Source organism: Anopheles coustani, unplaced genomic scaffold, assembly GCF_943734705.1.
Source record: "Anopheles coustani unplaced genomic scaffold, idAnoCousDA_361_x.2 scaffold_48_ctg1, whole genome shotgun sequence".
Taxonomy (NCBI): Eukaryota; Metazoa; Arthropoda; class Insecta; order Diptera; family Culicidae; genus Anopheles; species Anopheles coustani.
This window is the reverse complement of record NW_026525432.1, coordinates 302,438-322,175: the sequence shown is the minus strand read 5'-3', so window position 1 is coordinate 322,175 and position 19,738 is coordinate 302,438. Positions and strand designations below refer to the sequence as shown.

Sequence of the window (19,738 nt, the reverse complement as noted above, 5' to 3'; positions counted from 1 at the left end):
TATGTGTACACAATTTGCATCTATGAAACCCAAAACAAACCGGCCTCCAATCTGACAGGGCGATAATGAAGTTTACAAATATCTTATTCGAGTTTAAAGAATCATTAATGACGGTGACAAACGCGATGAAGGATTGCAAGATGTCATATTCCGGTTTCCAGACGCGGTAACGGAGTTTACAAAGTCGTTCAACGCGTTTCAACTTATGCTATCCATCGTAATAGGCTGTAATAACCACCACGGCAGAACAGTTTGCTTAGATTTGAGCTGTCAAAACATTTTCACCCTTTTTTCGTTACTATTTTCGCGGTCCATCCACAGATTTTGAAAAACTTTTTCGGCACTCACAGTCGCGAAAAAGAGAGTGCCGAAAAAGTTTTTCGCCTCTCGTGGTTGTGAGGCTAATGGTTCTAACGAATCATTTTCATTGTTTATTTCAAAAATCATAGATTAATTTTGTGGATCAGCTTTTCTTGCTTTGTTTTGTGCAATCCTTTCAATGTTTGTGTCACGTAATTTCCAAATGTAACGTTCCGGCTGCTGTAGTTGTTCATATTTGCAATTATTGTATCCAGGCTTTGTCCTACTGAGGAAAATATTGCAAAAAAATCTTCGTCCTTATGGTTTGGTGTCTTTCGTTTCCTAGTGTTTTGTGTAACAGTTTCATTATTTTGATTTTCGGGCTGGAGCAAAGCAATGTCTGTGTTGTTTTCTGCTGGTTTTGACTGATGGCGCATAATATCTTGGGTAATTTCGGTTGGTGGCTGGTGGTGCATAGTTACGTTGGTATCGATTGGTTCAGGTGCTGGTTGGTGGTTCTGTGATCTCGAATGTTGTTGCTGCAATTAGAAAAAGATTTGTTTATTAAGAACTTTTTTTTTATTAAATATCGCTATGTAGAACATGAATTTGTAATAAGTCTTTGGTTTCTCTTTTGTAGCTTCCGTCAACTTCTGCACAATGGAAGGATATATCTACAGAGTTCGAGCGAAAATGGAACTGTCCACATGCTTTCGGAGCTTTTGATGGCAAACATGTATGCAAAACAGCTCCGACGAATACTGCAGCGGAATATTATAACTATAAACTTTTGTATAGTATTGTTTTGTTGGGTATTGTTGATGCAAACTATAATTTTTTATACGTAGACGTTGGCTGCCAGGGAAGAATTTCAGATGGAGGAGTCTTAGCTAATAGCTATATATTTAACGATTTAGAAAACGATTCTTTAAATATCCCACCACCAGAAATTTTGAGGCTTTCAGATAGCATTCCTTTACCTTATATGCTACTAAGTGACAAAGCTTTTTCCTTATCTAAGTATATGTTAACTCCTTTTGCAGGAGTTCCTGGCAGAAATACTCCAGAAAGGATTTTCAACTTTCGAAATAGCAGGGCAAGAAGAACCGTTGAAAACGCTTTTGGTATTCTAAGTAGCGTTTTTCGTGTTCTCAGAAAACCTTTGTTATTAGAGCCAAAAATTGCTGAAAAGATTTCGCGGAAAAGAAACTCTTAAGATATTTACATGCCCGCCGGTTCCATAGATCGTGAGATTCATGGAGAAATTATTCACGGCTCTTGGTGCTCCGAAGAACCTACAGCATCTATGCTACCCCTCGTGGGAATTGCGCGTAGATCAGCATCAGATCTACAAAGAGTACATTCCCATTTGGCTCACGACTTCACAACAAATAATGTTTTAGCTTTTCAATATCAACAACAATAATTGAATAAATTAAAGAATGTAAACGTATTCAAAAATCATTAAATTATGTTGTAATTTGCTACTTTTTTGCCAATCGCTTTTCATAAAATTACTCTTACTGTAATGTTGTAGAGATAATGGATCAAGAATTGTATACGTCACAGTCTGCATGTTTTCTGTTTAATTATTTTTCGAATATAGAACAAGCAGTTTTGTATACACTGCTTAGCTCAAGTCTGTCAACAGGAAACTAGTGTGTTAATTATCTTCAAACCTTTGCTTAGCCAACTAATTGCTTGTTTGCTACACCTATTGCACGATCTGAATGTAGCTCCAAAGGAACCCAAGGGGAGATGGAAGACAACCAGAACTGTAACGACGTGGAATTGTCCGATCAAGCGCGAAGGTAGCTTGACCGTGTGCGTCAGTCATCTCCAACGCGAACACCTTTTGCTGTGCACTCGATTCCTTCGGCTTTAGTATCAACGTGTTCGGTCCGGGCCGTGACTATGCCGACACCGGAGAAAACAACGCGTGATACTAAAACCTGAACTTCACGATAACCGAGAATTCGGTCCGCGACGTGACTACGCCGCCAACGGAGAGAGATTCTGTCAAATTATCGTTAAGTCTTTCGGATAGGGTTAAGAAGCTGGCTTTCGGTACGATCGGTCCGCGCAGTGACTACGCCGACGACGGAGAAATCGCGACCGAGGATGGGATAGAACCTTGGATCTTTCGAGAGTTTGGTCCATGCCGGGACTACGCCGACGCCAGAGGAGACGCTCTCGAAATTTCCTGAGTTTTTCGGACTGGGATAGAAAGGTTGATTCGGTACGATCGGTCAGCGCCGTGACTACGCCGACGACGGAGAAATCGTAACCGGGTTGGAATTGGACATACGGATTTTCCGAGAGTTTGGTCCGTGCCGTGACTACGCCAACGCCGGAGGGGACGCTCTCGAAATTTCCTAAGCCCTTGGGGTCAGAAGGGAAATGAACTTGTGGATTTCCTGAGAGTTTGGTCCGTGCCGTGACTACGCCGACGCCGGAGGGGACGCTCTCAAGATTTCCTAAGTCCTTAGGGTAAGGTTGCTGAAAAGGTAAAAAATGATTACACCGAACTTCCTTTCCTTTGAAGCGTCGAGGTTAAGATGATGAGAACATCCACGAGCCTCGTACCAAGACGGTCAAGGTGACCGCGTCGGATGGATTCCCATGAAAGTCTGAATTTATTCCAAATTTGTCCGTCTTATATACCTAAATGGTTTCTATGGACTAAAGAGCGCGAGCGAGTTAGAAGATCTCACTCCAGAATCCAGATTTGTTTGCAGTTGCGTAAATTCCTGTTCCAACTTGTTCATTCATGTTCGTTCGAACATATTCGCAGTTTTTCTGTTGAACTTGAAATCGAACATTGGCCTTTGTAACTACATTGTTGTTTTGGTTTAGATGCTTATGTTTTGGCCTGACTCACTGACTTTCGCATGATTTGGTCACGTATTGATCTTATGCTGGCCATGTACTTGAACTTATGTCGATCGCGTAAACAATTGAAGATTGTTTACGAGGTCGATCGGAGCGCACCGTTCGTCAACGCGCTCTCGCCACGTTCGATTGTTCGTTCTTTATACAATGTTGTATCGTTGGAATTTGGTTATGGTGAATTTTGTACTTGTAAAAATATTGTTAGATCGCGCCCGCTCGCGATCGTTCGTTCTACAATGTTTTATTGTTGGAATTTGTTTATGTGAAATTTGTTTCGCGTACGCATACGTGTGGCGTCTTGACTTTGTAGTCTTAAGCGATCTCGCTTTCCCGGTCTTTGCTCCCACGCGTTGAGCAATCCATGTTTTGATTTATCCATTAATATATTTCGCGCCAAACGTTTAGCGCTGTCGTTGCACGCATGCTTACACATCTCGTTCCCGATGAATCGTATCCGGGAAGTCAAGTGTATTTTGGTCCACGATTGTACTTGGTACTGAACGTAACAATCGTTGCCTTTACCGTGATCTACAAGCGAGTTTGCATTGGTGCAACGACAGCGGTAATCGCTGTTTCTATGCTATGCGTTTCTCCTTAATTTTACTCGCGGTTGTTCTCTGTTAAACCAACAACCTTTTCTGGCCAATCCAAGCATTTTATGGCCATCTTTGTTGGCTATTTGTTCCTTCCTTTACTTTTATATTCTTGTCTGTGTGGTTTGTGTATAAATTTTATATTTTGACATGCCAATTTGAGAACCGATTTTTCAACTCGAACGAGACCTATCGTCCGTCCGCAACAAGAACTTATCAAGTTTGTCGAGGCAAAACGTGTCACCCTAAGCTCAAGGATACCTAGACATAGAAGTTTTTACTAAACTTACCGTGGATTACTTCTTCCGTGCTTTTGCAGTATTGCTGACGAACTGCATACTCTCAAAAGCAAACCATTTCGAAACGTAAAATTTGGAGTGCGCTACAAAAAACAAAATAATAAGTTCCATCTTTGAAGAGAACATGTTTTCAAACGATCTACGTACCTGAACCCGTTATCATACTTTTTTTAATTTTGGCATTTTCTTTTCTAAAGTATGCGCACAATGATTGCCAGTTTTTGATGACTGCATTTTCGGGCTTCTCCAGGTCCGTTGCGATATCTCGCCATGCGCTCACCTTTTTATTGGCGTCCATTTCAGGCTTGGACGATACCGACCAAAGAACTGGGTGCATCTTGACTAACTCTATTAGTTTCAGGCTAAGAGCCTGATCTTTAATGTCCTAAAACAGAATAAAAAAAAATTCACAGTCACATATTTTGAACAGCAACAATACTATACTGTTGTTTTTAACAAACAACTACGGCTCCAGCTCAACCAAAACATGCTTATTAAGGGCTTGCTTGGTTATTATTTAATCTGGCAAATGCCAACAAATCATACTTACATTCATTTCGCACGGCGTTTGGTTATGTTCCATCTTTTCACTTAACACGACCGTTGCTTATAAAACCTTACCCTTTTTATAAACAAACGGAATGTTCCAGATATCTGTCAAAAAGGTTCGCGACAAAGGTTCGTGCTATCCACCAAAATCGGTGAACCTTTTCTGCTCGAAAAAGGTTCGCGAACTCTGCTCGATTCACTTACACATTCAAGAAAAGGTTCGCCGACCGTCGAAATTCGAGCAGGGTTCGCCTCGTGTGACCATACCTAAAAAAATATACGACAATATTGTGTGCATTTATTTTTCATCCAAGGCTCGTCTTTGCCAATTACGCTGAAACCACCGGTTGATCCTAAACCTACAACCGTGGTCAACAAAAGCGGTCCAGTAGTTTGTTCGGATGGTGAAATAGCGAAAAGCTGGTGGAAATTCTTCTTTACATTTTATTGAAACATGATTATTCTACAGGGATGATTTGATAAAGATATGTTACATTTTTAGCTTGATTGGAAACCGAGTCACAATACCATAAGAAACGCAAATCAATACACATAGAAGTGACAGCAATCACTGCTGTATCGACTTCCAACATTTCTCATCGAAAAAACAGTAAAACATTGAGCACTTTTGTATCATATTGTAGATTGAGCTGTTGGTTAACTATTTCAGACACTTATGACCATAAAGCAAAAAATGACCCTTTAGAACGATTGAAAGCTAAAATAACGGCAACGGCAACCAAACTTCGATTTTAAAATAATTAGGTCTTCTGAAGATCTGCATGAAACTGATAAAAACTAGAAAATTAAAATAACTTCAGCAAACTGATTGAATGGTTATAAGCTTACTAAACTACAACGGATAGAGGCAGCAGAATGCACGAAACTATAGATTTAATTATCGATAGAGAGTTTCTCCCTTTAGAAAGCTGGACTGGATTAACAAAAACAGGACCCAACAAAATAGAACTAAGAGTTTTGTATAAAATAAAAGAATTTTTTAGCAGGATAGCATCATCAGAACTTGTAGCGATGCAAAAAGAATATTTAACAAAATTCTTCCTTAAAAAATACGTTATGCTAGTAAAAGGGTTCATATGAAAGATATATGAAAATGATCTTGTCGTTATCGTTCAAGTTTGCTTTGAAGTTAAGATATGTTATAAGAAGTCATCAATAATTCACTTTCACTTTTAATTTAACCATTATATTACAAGTCTCTGGTTGACATTATTTTTCTTTAACTATAACATTCAATTTACAAGTGTATGGAGTAATGGGATAAATATACATTTGTTTTCTTCAAGACCAGTAGCCAAACAAATCAGTTTACTCTCTGTTGCTTCGCATATTTCTTCAGAGGCTGAAACATGTAACAAACAAGTTACCGAAGAAAATGCGCTTTCACATCACCATATATTTCAGATTCAGTTGATTCTTTGGCTATCCTATCTTTTCTGGCCATTCTTCTACGGAAGCTGCTTCGTTTCGTAAACTCTTCTTATTTGCCTTTCCCGTCAATATACTTATTTGTACATTAATCCGGTTTTTTTTCAATTGATGAAAATGTTTGGGAATGATTGCTTGATTTCATTCAGTTATCAAATAGATAATTTCGAGTGCTCAAAAGAAGCAAAGCACTTTTTCTTTACAGTCCACTACTCAAAGCCATCTGTTAGAGTTTGCTCAAGACTACTTTTTCCGCCATTTGTTAGAGTTAGCTCAAGATAGAACAGTCAAGAATGAGAAATAGAAAGGGATGATAGACTTTGCTTTGCTGTTTCGATCTGAAACCGGATTGACGAAAATATTTCAAACTTACGTCTTCCATTAGATTGCATCTAAGTTGAACTCGAACCGTACAATGTAAATGCATATGACAACTCGAACTAGAGAAATTTTTTTTCTTGGGTATAAGCTTCAGATTAAAAGAATGTGCGTAAGGTTCACATATGACTCCACTTCTTGGAAAGAGTGAGACACCAAAAATTATGCAAAACCTTACTTTTCTATGGGACAACGCTGAACGCTTATCCCATTCCATTGCATTGATTGTCTAAGATAAAAGCACGCTTTCAGTGAACCAGAACAATAGCTACAGCAAACTTAATATGCATGAGAATCAATACAACAAACTTTTTAAAGGAAACGGGAGGATCCCTTAAGCAAGCAGCTTTACTAAGGAAACTATTCCACCTGGAGGAACCTGCCTGCCTAGAGAAATTATGAATAGGTGTTTTGAAAGGGTTTATAAAAAATTAAGGCAAAAATATTACAATTACGTTTCATTTAACATAAGTTAAAGGATATCAAGAGACCACGAATGTCACTCTCAACATGGTTGAAGAAAACCAACGTGCAAAATTTAAAACAGATACACAAAACATATTTTAAAAAATTTGTTCGATGGCAATTATGTGATCGAATCACCTCACTTGTGCATATTATTGCATAAACAACACGCGCTAACCAAGCGGTTGGCATACAAAGGGTTTACCAACAAGCTAGCTGGTAAACATGAGGTAAACGCACTCAAAGTGCAGCGTAGGCTATGTACTAGCTTGCACCGGAAAACCACCCTTTACAACCTCGACCAATTACAGCACAAGTTGACATCATCTAGCCGAGTCAACTATTTCGGCAACCGTCACAAACACTTTTCCTAAAAGACGTGTAAAATCGTACAAAAAGTTGGTATAAATAAAGAACCAATAGTTTAACAAAAGAGATAGTTCATTGGAGATAACGATAAATTAAACCTCGTATCTATTTATTGATTTCTCCTAAAACGTCGAAGTCCCCCTACCCGAGGTAAGGCCCGTTCCGTACCGTCTATTTGGGAAAACACCTTAAGTTTTTCCTTGCTGTCTGGTCAGCAGAGTCCGCCCGCGACTGTGCGCGTAAAAGTTCTAAACGGTTAAAGTTTGCGATGCAGCAAGTCCACCAGCTCCACCATCTACCACAATTATCAGGAAATTGTTGCAATACTACTGTGTAAAAAAAGTAAGGTGACTGTGGTGCTCAAACTGGATGCGTCAAAGGTATTGGTGGATTGTTATTTTTTTATTGTTGCTATATGTGTTTTACATTTTTACAGCAAGTTTCATGTAAAAATATTCATCCAATTAGGAGATACGATTTATTTTGTGCGCTACTACACGTATAACCCTCGTTTGGTTAGTTTTTTAGTTCTGGCTTATTCCTTGCACGGTATTTATTCGATTGATTGATTGTTTTACAGTCTGAAGCATAGTTACAAGTCTCGTCTACAGTAATAATGCATATCGTCTTGTCAATTTAGTCGGATAGCGTTGTTTCATCCACTTCAACGCTACGTCTTTTTTCAAAAAAATTCAACGATTTTGGTACCAGTCGAATTCCAGGCCCAAAACCACCTCTAAAAAGTTATTTACTGATTCTTTCGATAATTTTATATTATCGGTGAAGTCTCTAATCATCAATCGACGATTATTTAACATTCTTCTTCTTCTTCTTCTTGGCGTAACGACCTCTTGGTCATGCCTGCCCGATAAGGGCTTACGAGACTTGTTTCCCTGTTGTACGTGGATAGTCAGTCCTCTCGTACAGGGGAGGGTCCGGTCTCGGTTGGGATTCGAACCCACGCCGTCGAGGTGGTGAGCCCCGGCGCTCATGGGCCGATTTTCTAACCGGCGCTACCGCTCAGCTGTCGCGGACCCCCATTTAACATTAATTCCCTAATATTTTGAACGTGAGCTTCGTCGAATGAGGAATCGTTGAGAGTAATGTGTCCCATGACGCCCTTTTGGCCATTGTGGCCCAGGCGGCCATTTCGGAATTCACTAAACCCCTAGCAAAATTTTTTTTTTCGACATTACTGCATCACCAAAAGCTATTTCAACGAATCCGCAGCTAAAAATTAGTTACGCATACAAAATTTTAACCAAATTCTTTGTTCCACAGATGTGGCCAGGGACGACAAACAAGGGTCATACGTGTAGTAGGCCACAAAAAACATTATATCTTCTATCCTGATTAATATTTTTACATGAAATTTGCTGAAGAAGCCAAAAACACATATTTCAACAATTAAAAAATTATAATCCGCCAATACCTTGGACGCGCACAGTTTGCGTACCAAGGTCACCTTACTTTTTGGACACAGTAGTACCTTCTCCATGAACGCCATAAATAAGAAAACTGTGCAGCACGTCACCGCTTTGTTTTTTTTTTCAGCAGCCTTGAAATCGAGTTAAAAAGACCTTAGGTTCTAGGCAAATATCCTCTTCCATCCTGCATTGCAACTATCCTTAGCAAATCGCCTTGAGAAAGCCTAACCGTCGTCGAAAATCCAGAGCGTAGAATCGTCCCCCGCACAATCTATCTCGCTTCGCTCGTTAACCTTCGCTGTAGCTTTGAATGCTCAAGGTCAAAACTTTTTAAATTATGTGCATATTGCTTACTTGCTTACCTTTTGCTATCTTAAGTCAACGTAACACCCTAACGCAATTTGATAGGCGATACGACGGCCGAAATTACTTGTAAAACATCTGCCTAAACTATAACGGAACCGCTATCGAACAAAATATATTTGAAAAACTATTAGAACTTGGATGGTTTTCCGTTTAAGCTTTCAATCAGAAAAGCCAAAAAAGTGGTTAACTGATACCAAGAAACTTTAAGACGCAATTACTGACTAACGATGGTTCAAAATGTCTATAACGTTAAGATTCATGATAGTTGCGTTATATAAACCGTGTGACAATGCGTTTCTCTGGCACAGCTTCAAATGTCCTTAATTTTAATTTTTCTGTCCGTTAATTAAGAGCATAACCACAAGCTGTGGAGGAAACCATCCTATTGACTCGGTGACCTACCAACCTGGCTGAGGTTATGGTAAGACAAGTTATTACGGCCTGGTTGCACGATCTAATTTTTGCCAAACAAATTGTAAATAAATCTTGTAAGATTGTGTTAATTTGAGTTTATTAAAGCTTCAAATCAGAAAGAAGATGGTAACTTTTTCAAACTGTTTGAACCTTATTTAAATAAGGGTTATTCCGATATAAGAAAGGCTTATTCGCTAGCTTATGATATACTCATGGCACAAAGGTAATGAAACATTCATCGGGCCTCACAAAAGAATTGTTGATCAATGAAGACTTTACCTGAGGGCAGTGCTAAACTCTGTCACGATGTAATAATTTTTTGACTTTCGTAATGCCAAATTGAGTCAAATTTAAAAAGCAGGGCTAATACCAATGATTTGTCAAAAACCAATAATTTTCTGATGTTGCGACAAATGTGTCCATTCTTTTAATACAGCTTAGTCATCGCGTTTGAAAAGCATTATCTCAATGGGGAAATACGTTAAATGGCTTATGGCATAACGTGTTCGACCTTTAACGAGACCACTTTTCATTCCTTTTAAACACTTCTTAATCGAGAAGTCGTATTATGAATAACAAAATTTTAACCATCGAAGTACCGTTTTTGCTGTAAATCTTTATCTTATTTTTACTCACTTCTTCCTGTTTGATAAATTTTTATTTACAGTCTTTTAAAAAACTGATTATTTCTTCTGAATTAAAGCCTGCCGATTGCAACACGTTTGTTAAATAAGCAGTTTGTTTTATCTCGGATTCATTAACCGGTATACGAAAATAACGCCACTTGCGTTCGAATATTTTAATCGCCATATTGAAGTCAATGTGATACGCATACCAGACGATACTTTTACCTTCCGAGTCCAGTTCACTCAAGCAATTAAATTCTTTATGTTTGTCAATCATGTAGAAAAGAAATGAAAAGATATCCCGCTTATTTAAAATTTCTTTTGCCCCGGCTGATTTGATGCAATAAAAAAAAGCTGCATAGTTTTTCTCATTACCGATTTCTGTCACAGCTTTAAAATTGAAATGTTTCATCAAGCAATGTGCAAGAACTATCCATGATTTTTGAATTGCGATATGTAAAAGATTTCTCCCGGTTGAATCTTTGTAGTCTAATTTGTTATTTGATTTCAAAAATTTGCAAATACTGATACACAACTTAGAGCGTCTTAGATAGTGTTTGCCATAATAGCTCAAAAATATTACTGGGTCTTCAGGTATCTGAAAAATGTGACGAGTTACAAGACATTCTGCTATATCAAAGTTGCCAGTATAAATGGCAATTTGTAAAACATTTCTTGCATTTGAGTCCGTATAATCACATTTCTTGTTGTTCACCAGTATGTCGCAAGCTTTTTCGCAAACTTTTCTGGTGGTGCACCTAATTTTTGGAACAAATTTCAAAATATCTTCGGCATTAAAATCATCAATTTCAAAGTGGCTTAATAGTTCTAAAATATCCGTTTCATTTAAATTTTTGAGAGGCTTAGAAAACTGCCTTTGTATAATTTGATATGCAATATCTGGAACATTCTTGACCGCATGATAAAAAATACTCTCGCCTTTCTTATCTTTATGATTGAAAAAAACTTCTGGTAAATCCTTATAAAACTCTGCTACCATATCGAAAATTTTCGCTCGAATCTTGCTTTTAGCTGAATTCTTTTTCACGCAACTAAAATAAGCATCGTAATGTTTACCTGTTGAATCTATTTCTGTTGTATTGCTTTCCAAATCAAGCAACATCTTAACTATATTGAATTCAGCGCTTTCAATGGCAAGAATTAAAAGATTTCTTCTTAAATCATCAGCATTTTCAAACTGCTTATTGCCTTGAACCAGAAACTTCAATGTACTCTCATGCCAGTGTATGCGATTGTTCAGAAGAAGATGTTGAATCCATGTATTGCTAAGTTTATTCTTAAATTTCAGAAATAAATGATTTAAAATTGAAAGGTTTTTGGTGTGTATTGCCAAACATATCAGCAGCTCGGTACCGGAATCGATACCAAGTTTGGACGGGAGTCTTAAATCGTGTGGAATCGTGTGACATAACAGATCGCTCTGCATTAAAAAGCTCTTTTCCAGACTTTCTTCAACAAGTTTTTTCTCTAATGTACCATCCTGAAGATGAGCGATTTTGTGTTTTTCACAGTATTTTTGGAAAGCATCTTGAAATTTCATTGGATCCTCTTCCATAAATGCCACTAACATCAAAAGTTCACTCTCAAGTCCAAGGGTGTCAGGAATATCGGTTTGGCATTTTACAATTAAGAACTTGAGAGCATTGATTGACCGTTTCGCTTCTGCTTCTTTCAATAAAGTTGCTCCTTTTGATGATATGTCTATGCCTGCCTGCTCTACGACAATTTGAAACAAAAGAGAATCACGATCAATACATTTCAAAAGAAAAATCAAGTCTTTCTGTTCAGATTGCGATTCGGACAAATCAGTTGTCTTAAACCACGGATTCCAAACCCATTCCCTTGAACTAGCTTTCTTTTGCTGATGGATAAGAAAAGACTGATGCACAAACTTTGAAAATAAAAGCTTTACGAATTCTGCCCTGCGATTCCGTCCTACACTTGGTGGTACCGTAAGAATCTTGCTTTCAAATTTGAACAGCTTATTTAACCCAGCTCTTGTTCGATCCTCGTTATCAGTAATTTTGATTCGTAACATTTTAAATGCAAAATCAAGAGCAGTCCAGCAAAAGAACTGGTCCTTTCGATACTCATAATCTTTTCTTTCCATCGAATCAAGAAGTAAACATACTATTGGTTCCCTACGGTAAAGCAGCGCTAAGTGAAGTGCAGTTCTGCCCCAAGCATCTGTTTGCTGAATCAAGTCTGGACATTTTTTCAGTAACATTGTAACCTTCACTATCGATTCATCTAAAACAGCTGCATTAATTTCGTTGCTTTCGCAGATCTTTGTTTCCAACATCTTCCTCACGTCTGCAAAGTCTTGTCTTTCAAACATGTTATTTTTCAAGAAGTCCCTTACTTTGGAATTACCAGCATTGTGGAAGAACCATAGAGCTGCAAAGTAATCGACAAATATTCTGTGAACAAAAATTGGCACATCATCAACCACTCCGTTAATGACGCCGGACTTTTCCGTTGAATTTTTCAATTTTAAAATATAACTTTTGCCAGCCTCCTGCTGTTCTGGTGATAAAAGCTCCTGAACTTCCTCGTTGAGAGCTAAAATTGCTAAAATAGAATGTGTTTCATTCATAATTTTTTTGCTCTGCTCAGCAACATTTCTTGCATTTGGAGTTTTAGAGCAAGTGCCATCCTTCTCCAAAGTGATAGTAAGCTTCTCACTGATAAAAAAAGAAATCAAACACAAAGGAGAAAACAATTTTTCACATTCGCTGAGTGTTTGCTGCGGATTTATATAAGATTCGTCGATCAAATTTTTTTTTACTATTTTGCTCAAAACAGTCATTCCCAGCCATAAGAACAAAGGAATGGTAGCCATGTTTGAAAGAAACATATTCAAAAGTTGTATGTGCAATTCCAAAATATTTCCTTTAACTTGTTCCTTGAAACTTTTATAGCCTTCAAACATTTGTGAAAGAAATCCAAAAGCGAACCCATAAATTTGCTTCTTTGAAAAATTTGGCAAGTAAAAATATCCATCTGCCCCCAACGCACTATCCATTTCTCGTTTGAAATCGTAAGGACGGCTAGAAACGAACAGTTTACAAACTCCTTGGAGACTATGAAGAGTTTCTAACATCTTAAGTACAATATTTTGGTAATCCGGAGCGATTTCATCGAACCCATCCATCATAACAATGAGCTTGCGGTGGTTGAATTTACTCAGAAATATCCGAAGCATAACCAAATGTTCTGCAGAACATACAAGTTTGCTTTCATTGAGCACAAGACTTTCCTCCGTGAATTGAAAATAATTTGAAAGTGTGATCGCAGTTTTTCGCAAATCGGTTCTTTTGAGAGCTCTTTCCATATTTTCATGGCAATCCAAAAAAACAAGCAAGAAAAGCAGTCTTATTGTTTCAATTTGAATATTCTCTTGACCATTGAACTGCGTTTCTGAAAAATCTGTAACATGGCTTATTAAATTTATTTTGATAACCCAAAAATCTTTCAGATCCTTCCTCGATTGAAGAAAATTTGCAAGCCACGTCATAAAATATGATTTTCCTTGTCCGGCATGGTTGAAAATTTTTACTGATTTAACTTTCAATTCAGGCAAACTTGGTTCGGGTAAAAGAATATTTGGAGTGTGCAAATGACTTACTGTCTCAAACTTTTCGGCAGACAGCTCCTCCGTTTTGTAGAAACGCCCTCCTAATAAAAACCTTTCTATAGGCACTCTTTTCTGCGTTCTACTCTCTGTCGTGAGTTCATCATCCATATCAGTGACCAAATTAAACTTTCTGTAGTAGCATATTGATCGACTTTCTGGTTGCGTCGCACCATATTCGAGCAGCTCACGGTGAATATAAAATTCCTTTATGAGTTCGTACCGATCTTTGTTGATGTTACGACGCAAGACCGAGTTCTGTTCAAAGCTTAAAACTTCGGCAACGTAACTAAAGACATCTTTATCTTTGAATATATCTTCACACGGAGTCAAGGTACCTAATAACAAAAAGTTTTTACAAACTATTGTGTCTTTGCAATCATCCGTCAAATGTTCAAACAAAAGCGGTGAATCAGTTTTATCAGATTGACTGTACTCATCGAATGTTATAATCATTTTTTTATAGCGGCTGTTGTTTTCAAGTGAATTCCAATTTGAATATTCGGTGAAAAGTTCTTTTGTTGACCTTTTGCTTAAGGCGATAACCAAAATAAGTGGAAAATCTATTAAGCTGAAGGCTTTTTTTACTTTTTCGTTATCTTGAGCAAATTCTTGTTCGTCCAAAAACAGAAAGTGCAATCCATTTTTAATTACATTTCGCACGTGTTGACAAATTTGATCAATGAACCACGAAGGGTAAAAGTTTCTCGACACGTGTACTTTTTCTAAAGTTGTTTCTTGAGTTTTTTTATCTGAAAACCACGTTATGAGTTTTTTAAAGAGTTTGGACTCCTTCAATCGTTCAATTTTGCATTTGTACCCTTCGTTTCGAAATGATGCGCAGTTTTTTTGGGTCAACGAATCAAGTTTTAGGTAATGCAATGAAAATACAGAACAATCGTAAAACTCTGATACATTCTGTTCGTTTACTTGTGCTCCAGTGTCTCCCATGTGCTCCATAACCCAGGTTGAAAGTCTTTCGTAGATAAACTCCTGCGACGGTTTAGATAGATTTTCATCAATTATGTTGGCAATGTAGGGAAGCTGGTTTTCCTTCTCTAGATTTGTGCTACAGATCAGCCTAAATGAGTTATAAAACGCCTCTATGTCATCTAGCTTCAATACTTCCGGGAAATTATCCACTTCATTGTCTGGGTTTTCTAATTTTCCATCAATTTGTCTGAAAATTTCTTGAAAAACAAAGTCAAATTCTTTGTTTTTAGGTTCGAGAACTTTCAAACATTCAGCTTTAAAATGCTTCATAAAGGGATGGTCAGCAACTTCAGGTTTATCGAAAAATTGTTTGTTTAGTGTATAAGACTTGTTTGTTTTGGTATAGCCGGTGATCATTTTTTTGATAAGTGGTCTATATTTTTTAAAAACAGGAACATTAAAAATGATTTGTTTTTCGCTGAGCACACTTGTGGCTAAACGTTTTGCCAGAATTTGCAGATCGGAGTTTTCCATAAGGTAATTTATTATTGGATCATTTGTTTCTGTATCAAAATTCTTCCATTTGAGTTTATACACTGATCTACTTATGTCCGTCAGAACAGATGACAAGATATTATCATGGGAACAGGTTTCTAAGTATGGTTTGAGATCTTCCCCAATTCCAATGGTGGAGCAAATAGCAAATATATTCGTTGCCTTTGAATCTTTTTTAAGTGACCGATAATCATTGAAATACTGATATAAAGCATAATCTTTTTTTTCGGTACATAAAAGGTGTTTCAGCTCGATAGTTTTTTTAACATTTGCTTTTGTCTTTGCTTGTATAAACAAATTAAAAGCTTCACTACCAATTTTACAACGAAGCACGACATCGTCAAATTTTTCTGTTTTTTCATCATCGCTGTTGATTGTGAATTTAACTTCCTTTTCAGCACGCATTAGCTTGACCATAGAGCAAATCACCACCAAAACTATTTGTTTATGAAAAGTAATCCCTCTCAGGTTTGCTGCAACACCTCCTCTTTTGCTGCAATCCGATTTATCAGAGGAGTGTGGCGCGGTAACTTTGTTTTCGTTCTCACCTTTGCCGATGGGACTCCTTGTTGAGTTGCTTGAAGCCATTCCAAGAATTTCGGAATAAAAACTGTCGTCGTCCGGATTTTCTTCGTTGAAGGAAGAAAGGGAAGAATTGATGATCTCGGGCGTCCGCATGAGTTTCAGAAGCGGAGGTAATCTCGAATGAGGCTGATACAAACACCTCGTTGCCACAGCATTCTACAACAGAGTGAAAGAGTAGAAAATTAATTTGTTAAACGAATCGCTTAAATCATCCTACATAACAAAGTATGTAAACTGTTGCAATCTTCCCCATTTGTTTTAAATAAAACTTTGACGTCTGGCTTTTATGTTGGCTAAATTCTCTTGCTTCTGAATTGAAATATAAACCGTATTGCTTCGCAAACTATCAAAAGAATAAAATCCCGTCAAGTTTGATTGTGATTGAACTCTTATATGATATTAGCTTATAATAAGAAATTCTCTTGTCAAGATGTAAATTATGAAAATCTTCAAAAAACACTGAACCATTTTTTATCAATCTTTGTACACACATTCCTTTGGTATGAGAGAAGGTTTCTACGAACACTTTAAGTCCTGAGTCTTTAAACTTTGTTTTGTTTACCGATTTCCTATTGCTAAACTTTCGTTTGTTTGTTTAGTTTACATTCAGCAAAGAAATTCCAAGTGCGATTTAAACGAGCAAGTATAAACGGTCAGAGCTCCATGCCTTTCGACATACTGGAAGATAGAACAATCGGCCCCGCAACAGGAGCCGCGCTCCGGAACAGTTGATGTGGAGCTGGCTGCGGAGCCGTAAGTGCACTCTCGAGTGCACATCGCTTCTGTAGAGTTAGCACTTCACGATGTGAAAACGAAAAAGTTAATTTAATTAATAGTTGCAAGCACCGATCATATTTTTGAACGTGCAAACATTGAGTGATTATGTATGTGACTGACTTTATGCGATGCACTGCATGTTCCGTGTTGCTCAACAGTTTTCGGGTATTATTGCCTAGGTATTTTCGAATTCAGCGTTTACTTTCGCTAAGCAAATGTTTCCGAAAAGACTGTTTGTAACGTAATACTTGCGCGTAAAACTGTGAAAAAAATACCTTTAGAGGTCTAAAAATGAACATTTATGTTTTTACAACGGTTGCAACACGGGTACGCATTATGAAAAACTCGTTGATCGTACAGGTAGTATCGGGACAGCGTTTAGCCAATTTCGAAAAAATTATGCCTTTTTTGCGATGGTTTTGCATTCAGGTATGGTACAATGGTCCTCACACATGGTCGCTATGCTTTTTTTGGTCATTGTAAAGCTATGGTGTTGATGAAATGTGAAAAATTTCCTGCGGCATCCAAGGTGTTCTTTGACCAGTGTTTTGCGTTCTTAAACACTGGTAAGGACTCGGGGAGGTTCAATGGGCACTTGGTTAGATCAGGCAGGGAACTGCGGGACCATTCAAGTAGCTGCTACGTTTCAAGCTAGCCAAGGTTGTGTTAGCCTCAGAATTGTTTTGGTTTTCGTGTAACAAAACAACAAAAACTTTAATGCCACTGTGCTTGAAGGTTTTTGAATATTTAAACATGAACATTATTCTTAAAACTGCACACGTTCAGTTATTTTATGTTATGTTTATTTTTACGGATGAAATGCATTTTTTAAAACCAAATCATAATCAATTTATTAATTCAATTGCCTCTTCAAAGGGGTGTAGGAATGCTTAGAAAACCCTGCATTAATTTGATTTTACTTAAATCTAAGAAAATAAAAACTCAAATTCGTGGCATACTGGCAGACAAAATAACTTTTGATTACAAATTCACTTGCGATTTCCGTTTTTAGCAAACAATGTTTCACAGCGACAAAACAATTATTCTTGTCATTCACATAAGTTTAATTTCTCAGAAGGATCCAGCTCCGGCTAACTGACTGTTTATTAATAACTCACTTGCGTTCACCGTTTTTCACAATCTTAGTATCAAAGCAGGCATTACAGTGTTTCTTGTTATCCCCGGTTCGTAACACTAGTTTTAATATTCAGATGGATCCAGAATCGGCTTTTATTTTATTTTCCATTGAACTTTGATACGCTTTTGAGAAAAGAAATAATAATAATAACATGCCCCACAGCTTAAGCGAAACAAGAACCTTAAACTTATGCTTGCATAATTAACATTCTTTTCATCTCATCTTTTGTGCACTCTTTAGCTCTGATCTTCCACACACCTCTCTGAATGAACGTTTGGCCAACAACTGGCGAACAATGGTTTGCTTTTGAACACGTCAAAGAACATTCAGCATACAATTTGGCAATTCGTTTTCGGTATTCTTCATATCTTTGCCTCGTTTTTACCCGTGGTAGGGACAGTAGCCTTTCATGTGTGGTACTGAAGGGAATGAAGTTGTTTGATGTGGACACATACCATCTTACGTTTTCGTGTGAAAGGACTCGACAGTCGCAAACGGGTTTAAAGTGTCAGTCGACATTTTAACATAACGGTACGAGAAGATCATTCTGACATATAGCTCGCAGTCCCTCAGACACAAACGTTTTAATGCTTAACATTGCGTTTGAAGTATAGATTTGGACTTGTGATCTTAATTTTCGTTGATGATCAAATGGCCTTGGGTTTGAGAACCCTTGCAAGTGATCTTCATTTTCTCAATCTTATCGGCTATGGCACTTTAGCAATCATACTTATATAAACTGTTTGATCTCTCCATTTGCATACAAACAATGTGAATGAAGCAAAAGACACTTGCTCATATTGAGCTTCAAATTTGAATCTTAGTCAAGAAACTATTAAAATAAACAAGTTGAGCATTGCCTTTTTGCCGAAGGAAAATCCAATCATTGTTAGGAATTCTAATGCACGACCCTTAAAACCCTATTTTGAATGTGAGAGCAGCTTTTCTCGCTTTGCAAAACACATCGGAGAGTGGTTCTTAAACAAAACGATTTTCGAGGACAAAAAAATTAACTTCTTGGTATTTTTTCATATAATTAAGCTGGGAAAGTCCAGACCCAAGGAGAGAAAAAATGGCGTTTCGACCCGAACCCATGAAAAATCCATACAAAAAAACCCCTCCACAAAGGGAGAGTTACCCCGCAACCATTCTTCCACTGATTGTCATACCCCTCACTTCCTGATGACAATCCAAATGCTGTCTGCTCTATCGTTCCGTCCTTTTCTCTCGCGTTATGTTCCCAACAGCATAGGCTTGTGCGTGTGAGCAACAGCCCGTTGAGGAATTGTTTACATTTTGAAACAAACGGTCATGCTGTGTGCTGTAAATACTTGGTGTATATTTAATTCCATAAATCCTTTGAAAATGTGGCGGCAACCCGAATAAAAACATTTGCGAAATAGTGGCGTTTTCTATCGGCGATCCGATAATCGTGAAAAAATGTTCGCATCGTAGCAATCTGCAGCAAATATCGAAGCTTTAGTTGTAGCTGCTGTACCTGTGGAAGCAATTTCTGCCAGTTGAAAATCGAGATGGAGTTTATGATGAAATGGGGCTTTCAACACTACTTGATATCGTAGATAATAATTTGGAGCGCAAGCGCAAGAACATTATTAGGAACCAACCGTAAGCCATCGATAGAGATAATGGAAATAAGCGGCGGCCTGTATTGGTATCATGGAATAGAAAATTTTTTATCTGTCCAACTATAAAAAGTTTGTTTCAAACAGTGCATTTTTGAAGCATTATAATTGTAAGTGTAAATAGCAAATTTTTATTTCTTGTTTTTTAGCAATGCAACACTTATTCATGCCAACATATATCAATGGATGGATTACCATTGCATAGAGGTGGCAGCATGGAGTTTTGGCCAATATTATGTAATATCCATGAGATGCCGAAAGTACCAGTGATGACGAGAACTATTTTCTGTGATAGAAGGAAGCCGACGAACGTTGAGGCATCTTA

At 37.6% G+C, this 19,738-nt stretch overlaps 1 protein-coding gene across 1 annotated transcript; it reads right to left on the bottom strand.

Annotated features, from left to right (window-relative positions):
- Positions 1-798: 798 nt before the first annotated feature.
- On the bottom strand, positions 799-15,858 carry LOC131271304 (uncharacterized). Its single transcript, XM_058272705.1, has 5 exons — positions 15,819-15,858; positions 13,956-14,099; positions 13,167-13,364; positions 12,522-12,719; positions 799-839 (listed from the first exon to the last, which is right to left on the bottom strand). The coding sequence occupies exons 1-5, from the start codon at positions 15,856-15,858 to the stop codon at positions 799-801; spliced, it is 621 nt and encodes a 206-aa protein (XP_058128688.1).
- Positions 15,859-19,738: the final 3,880 nt, after the last annotated feature.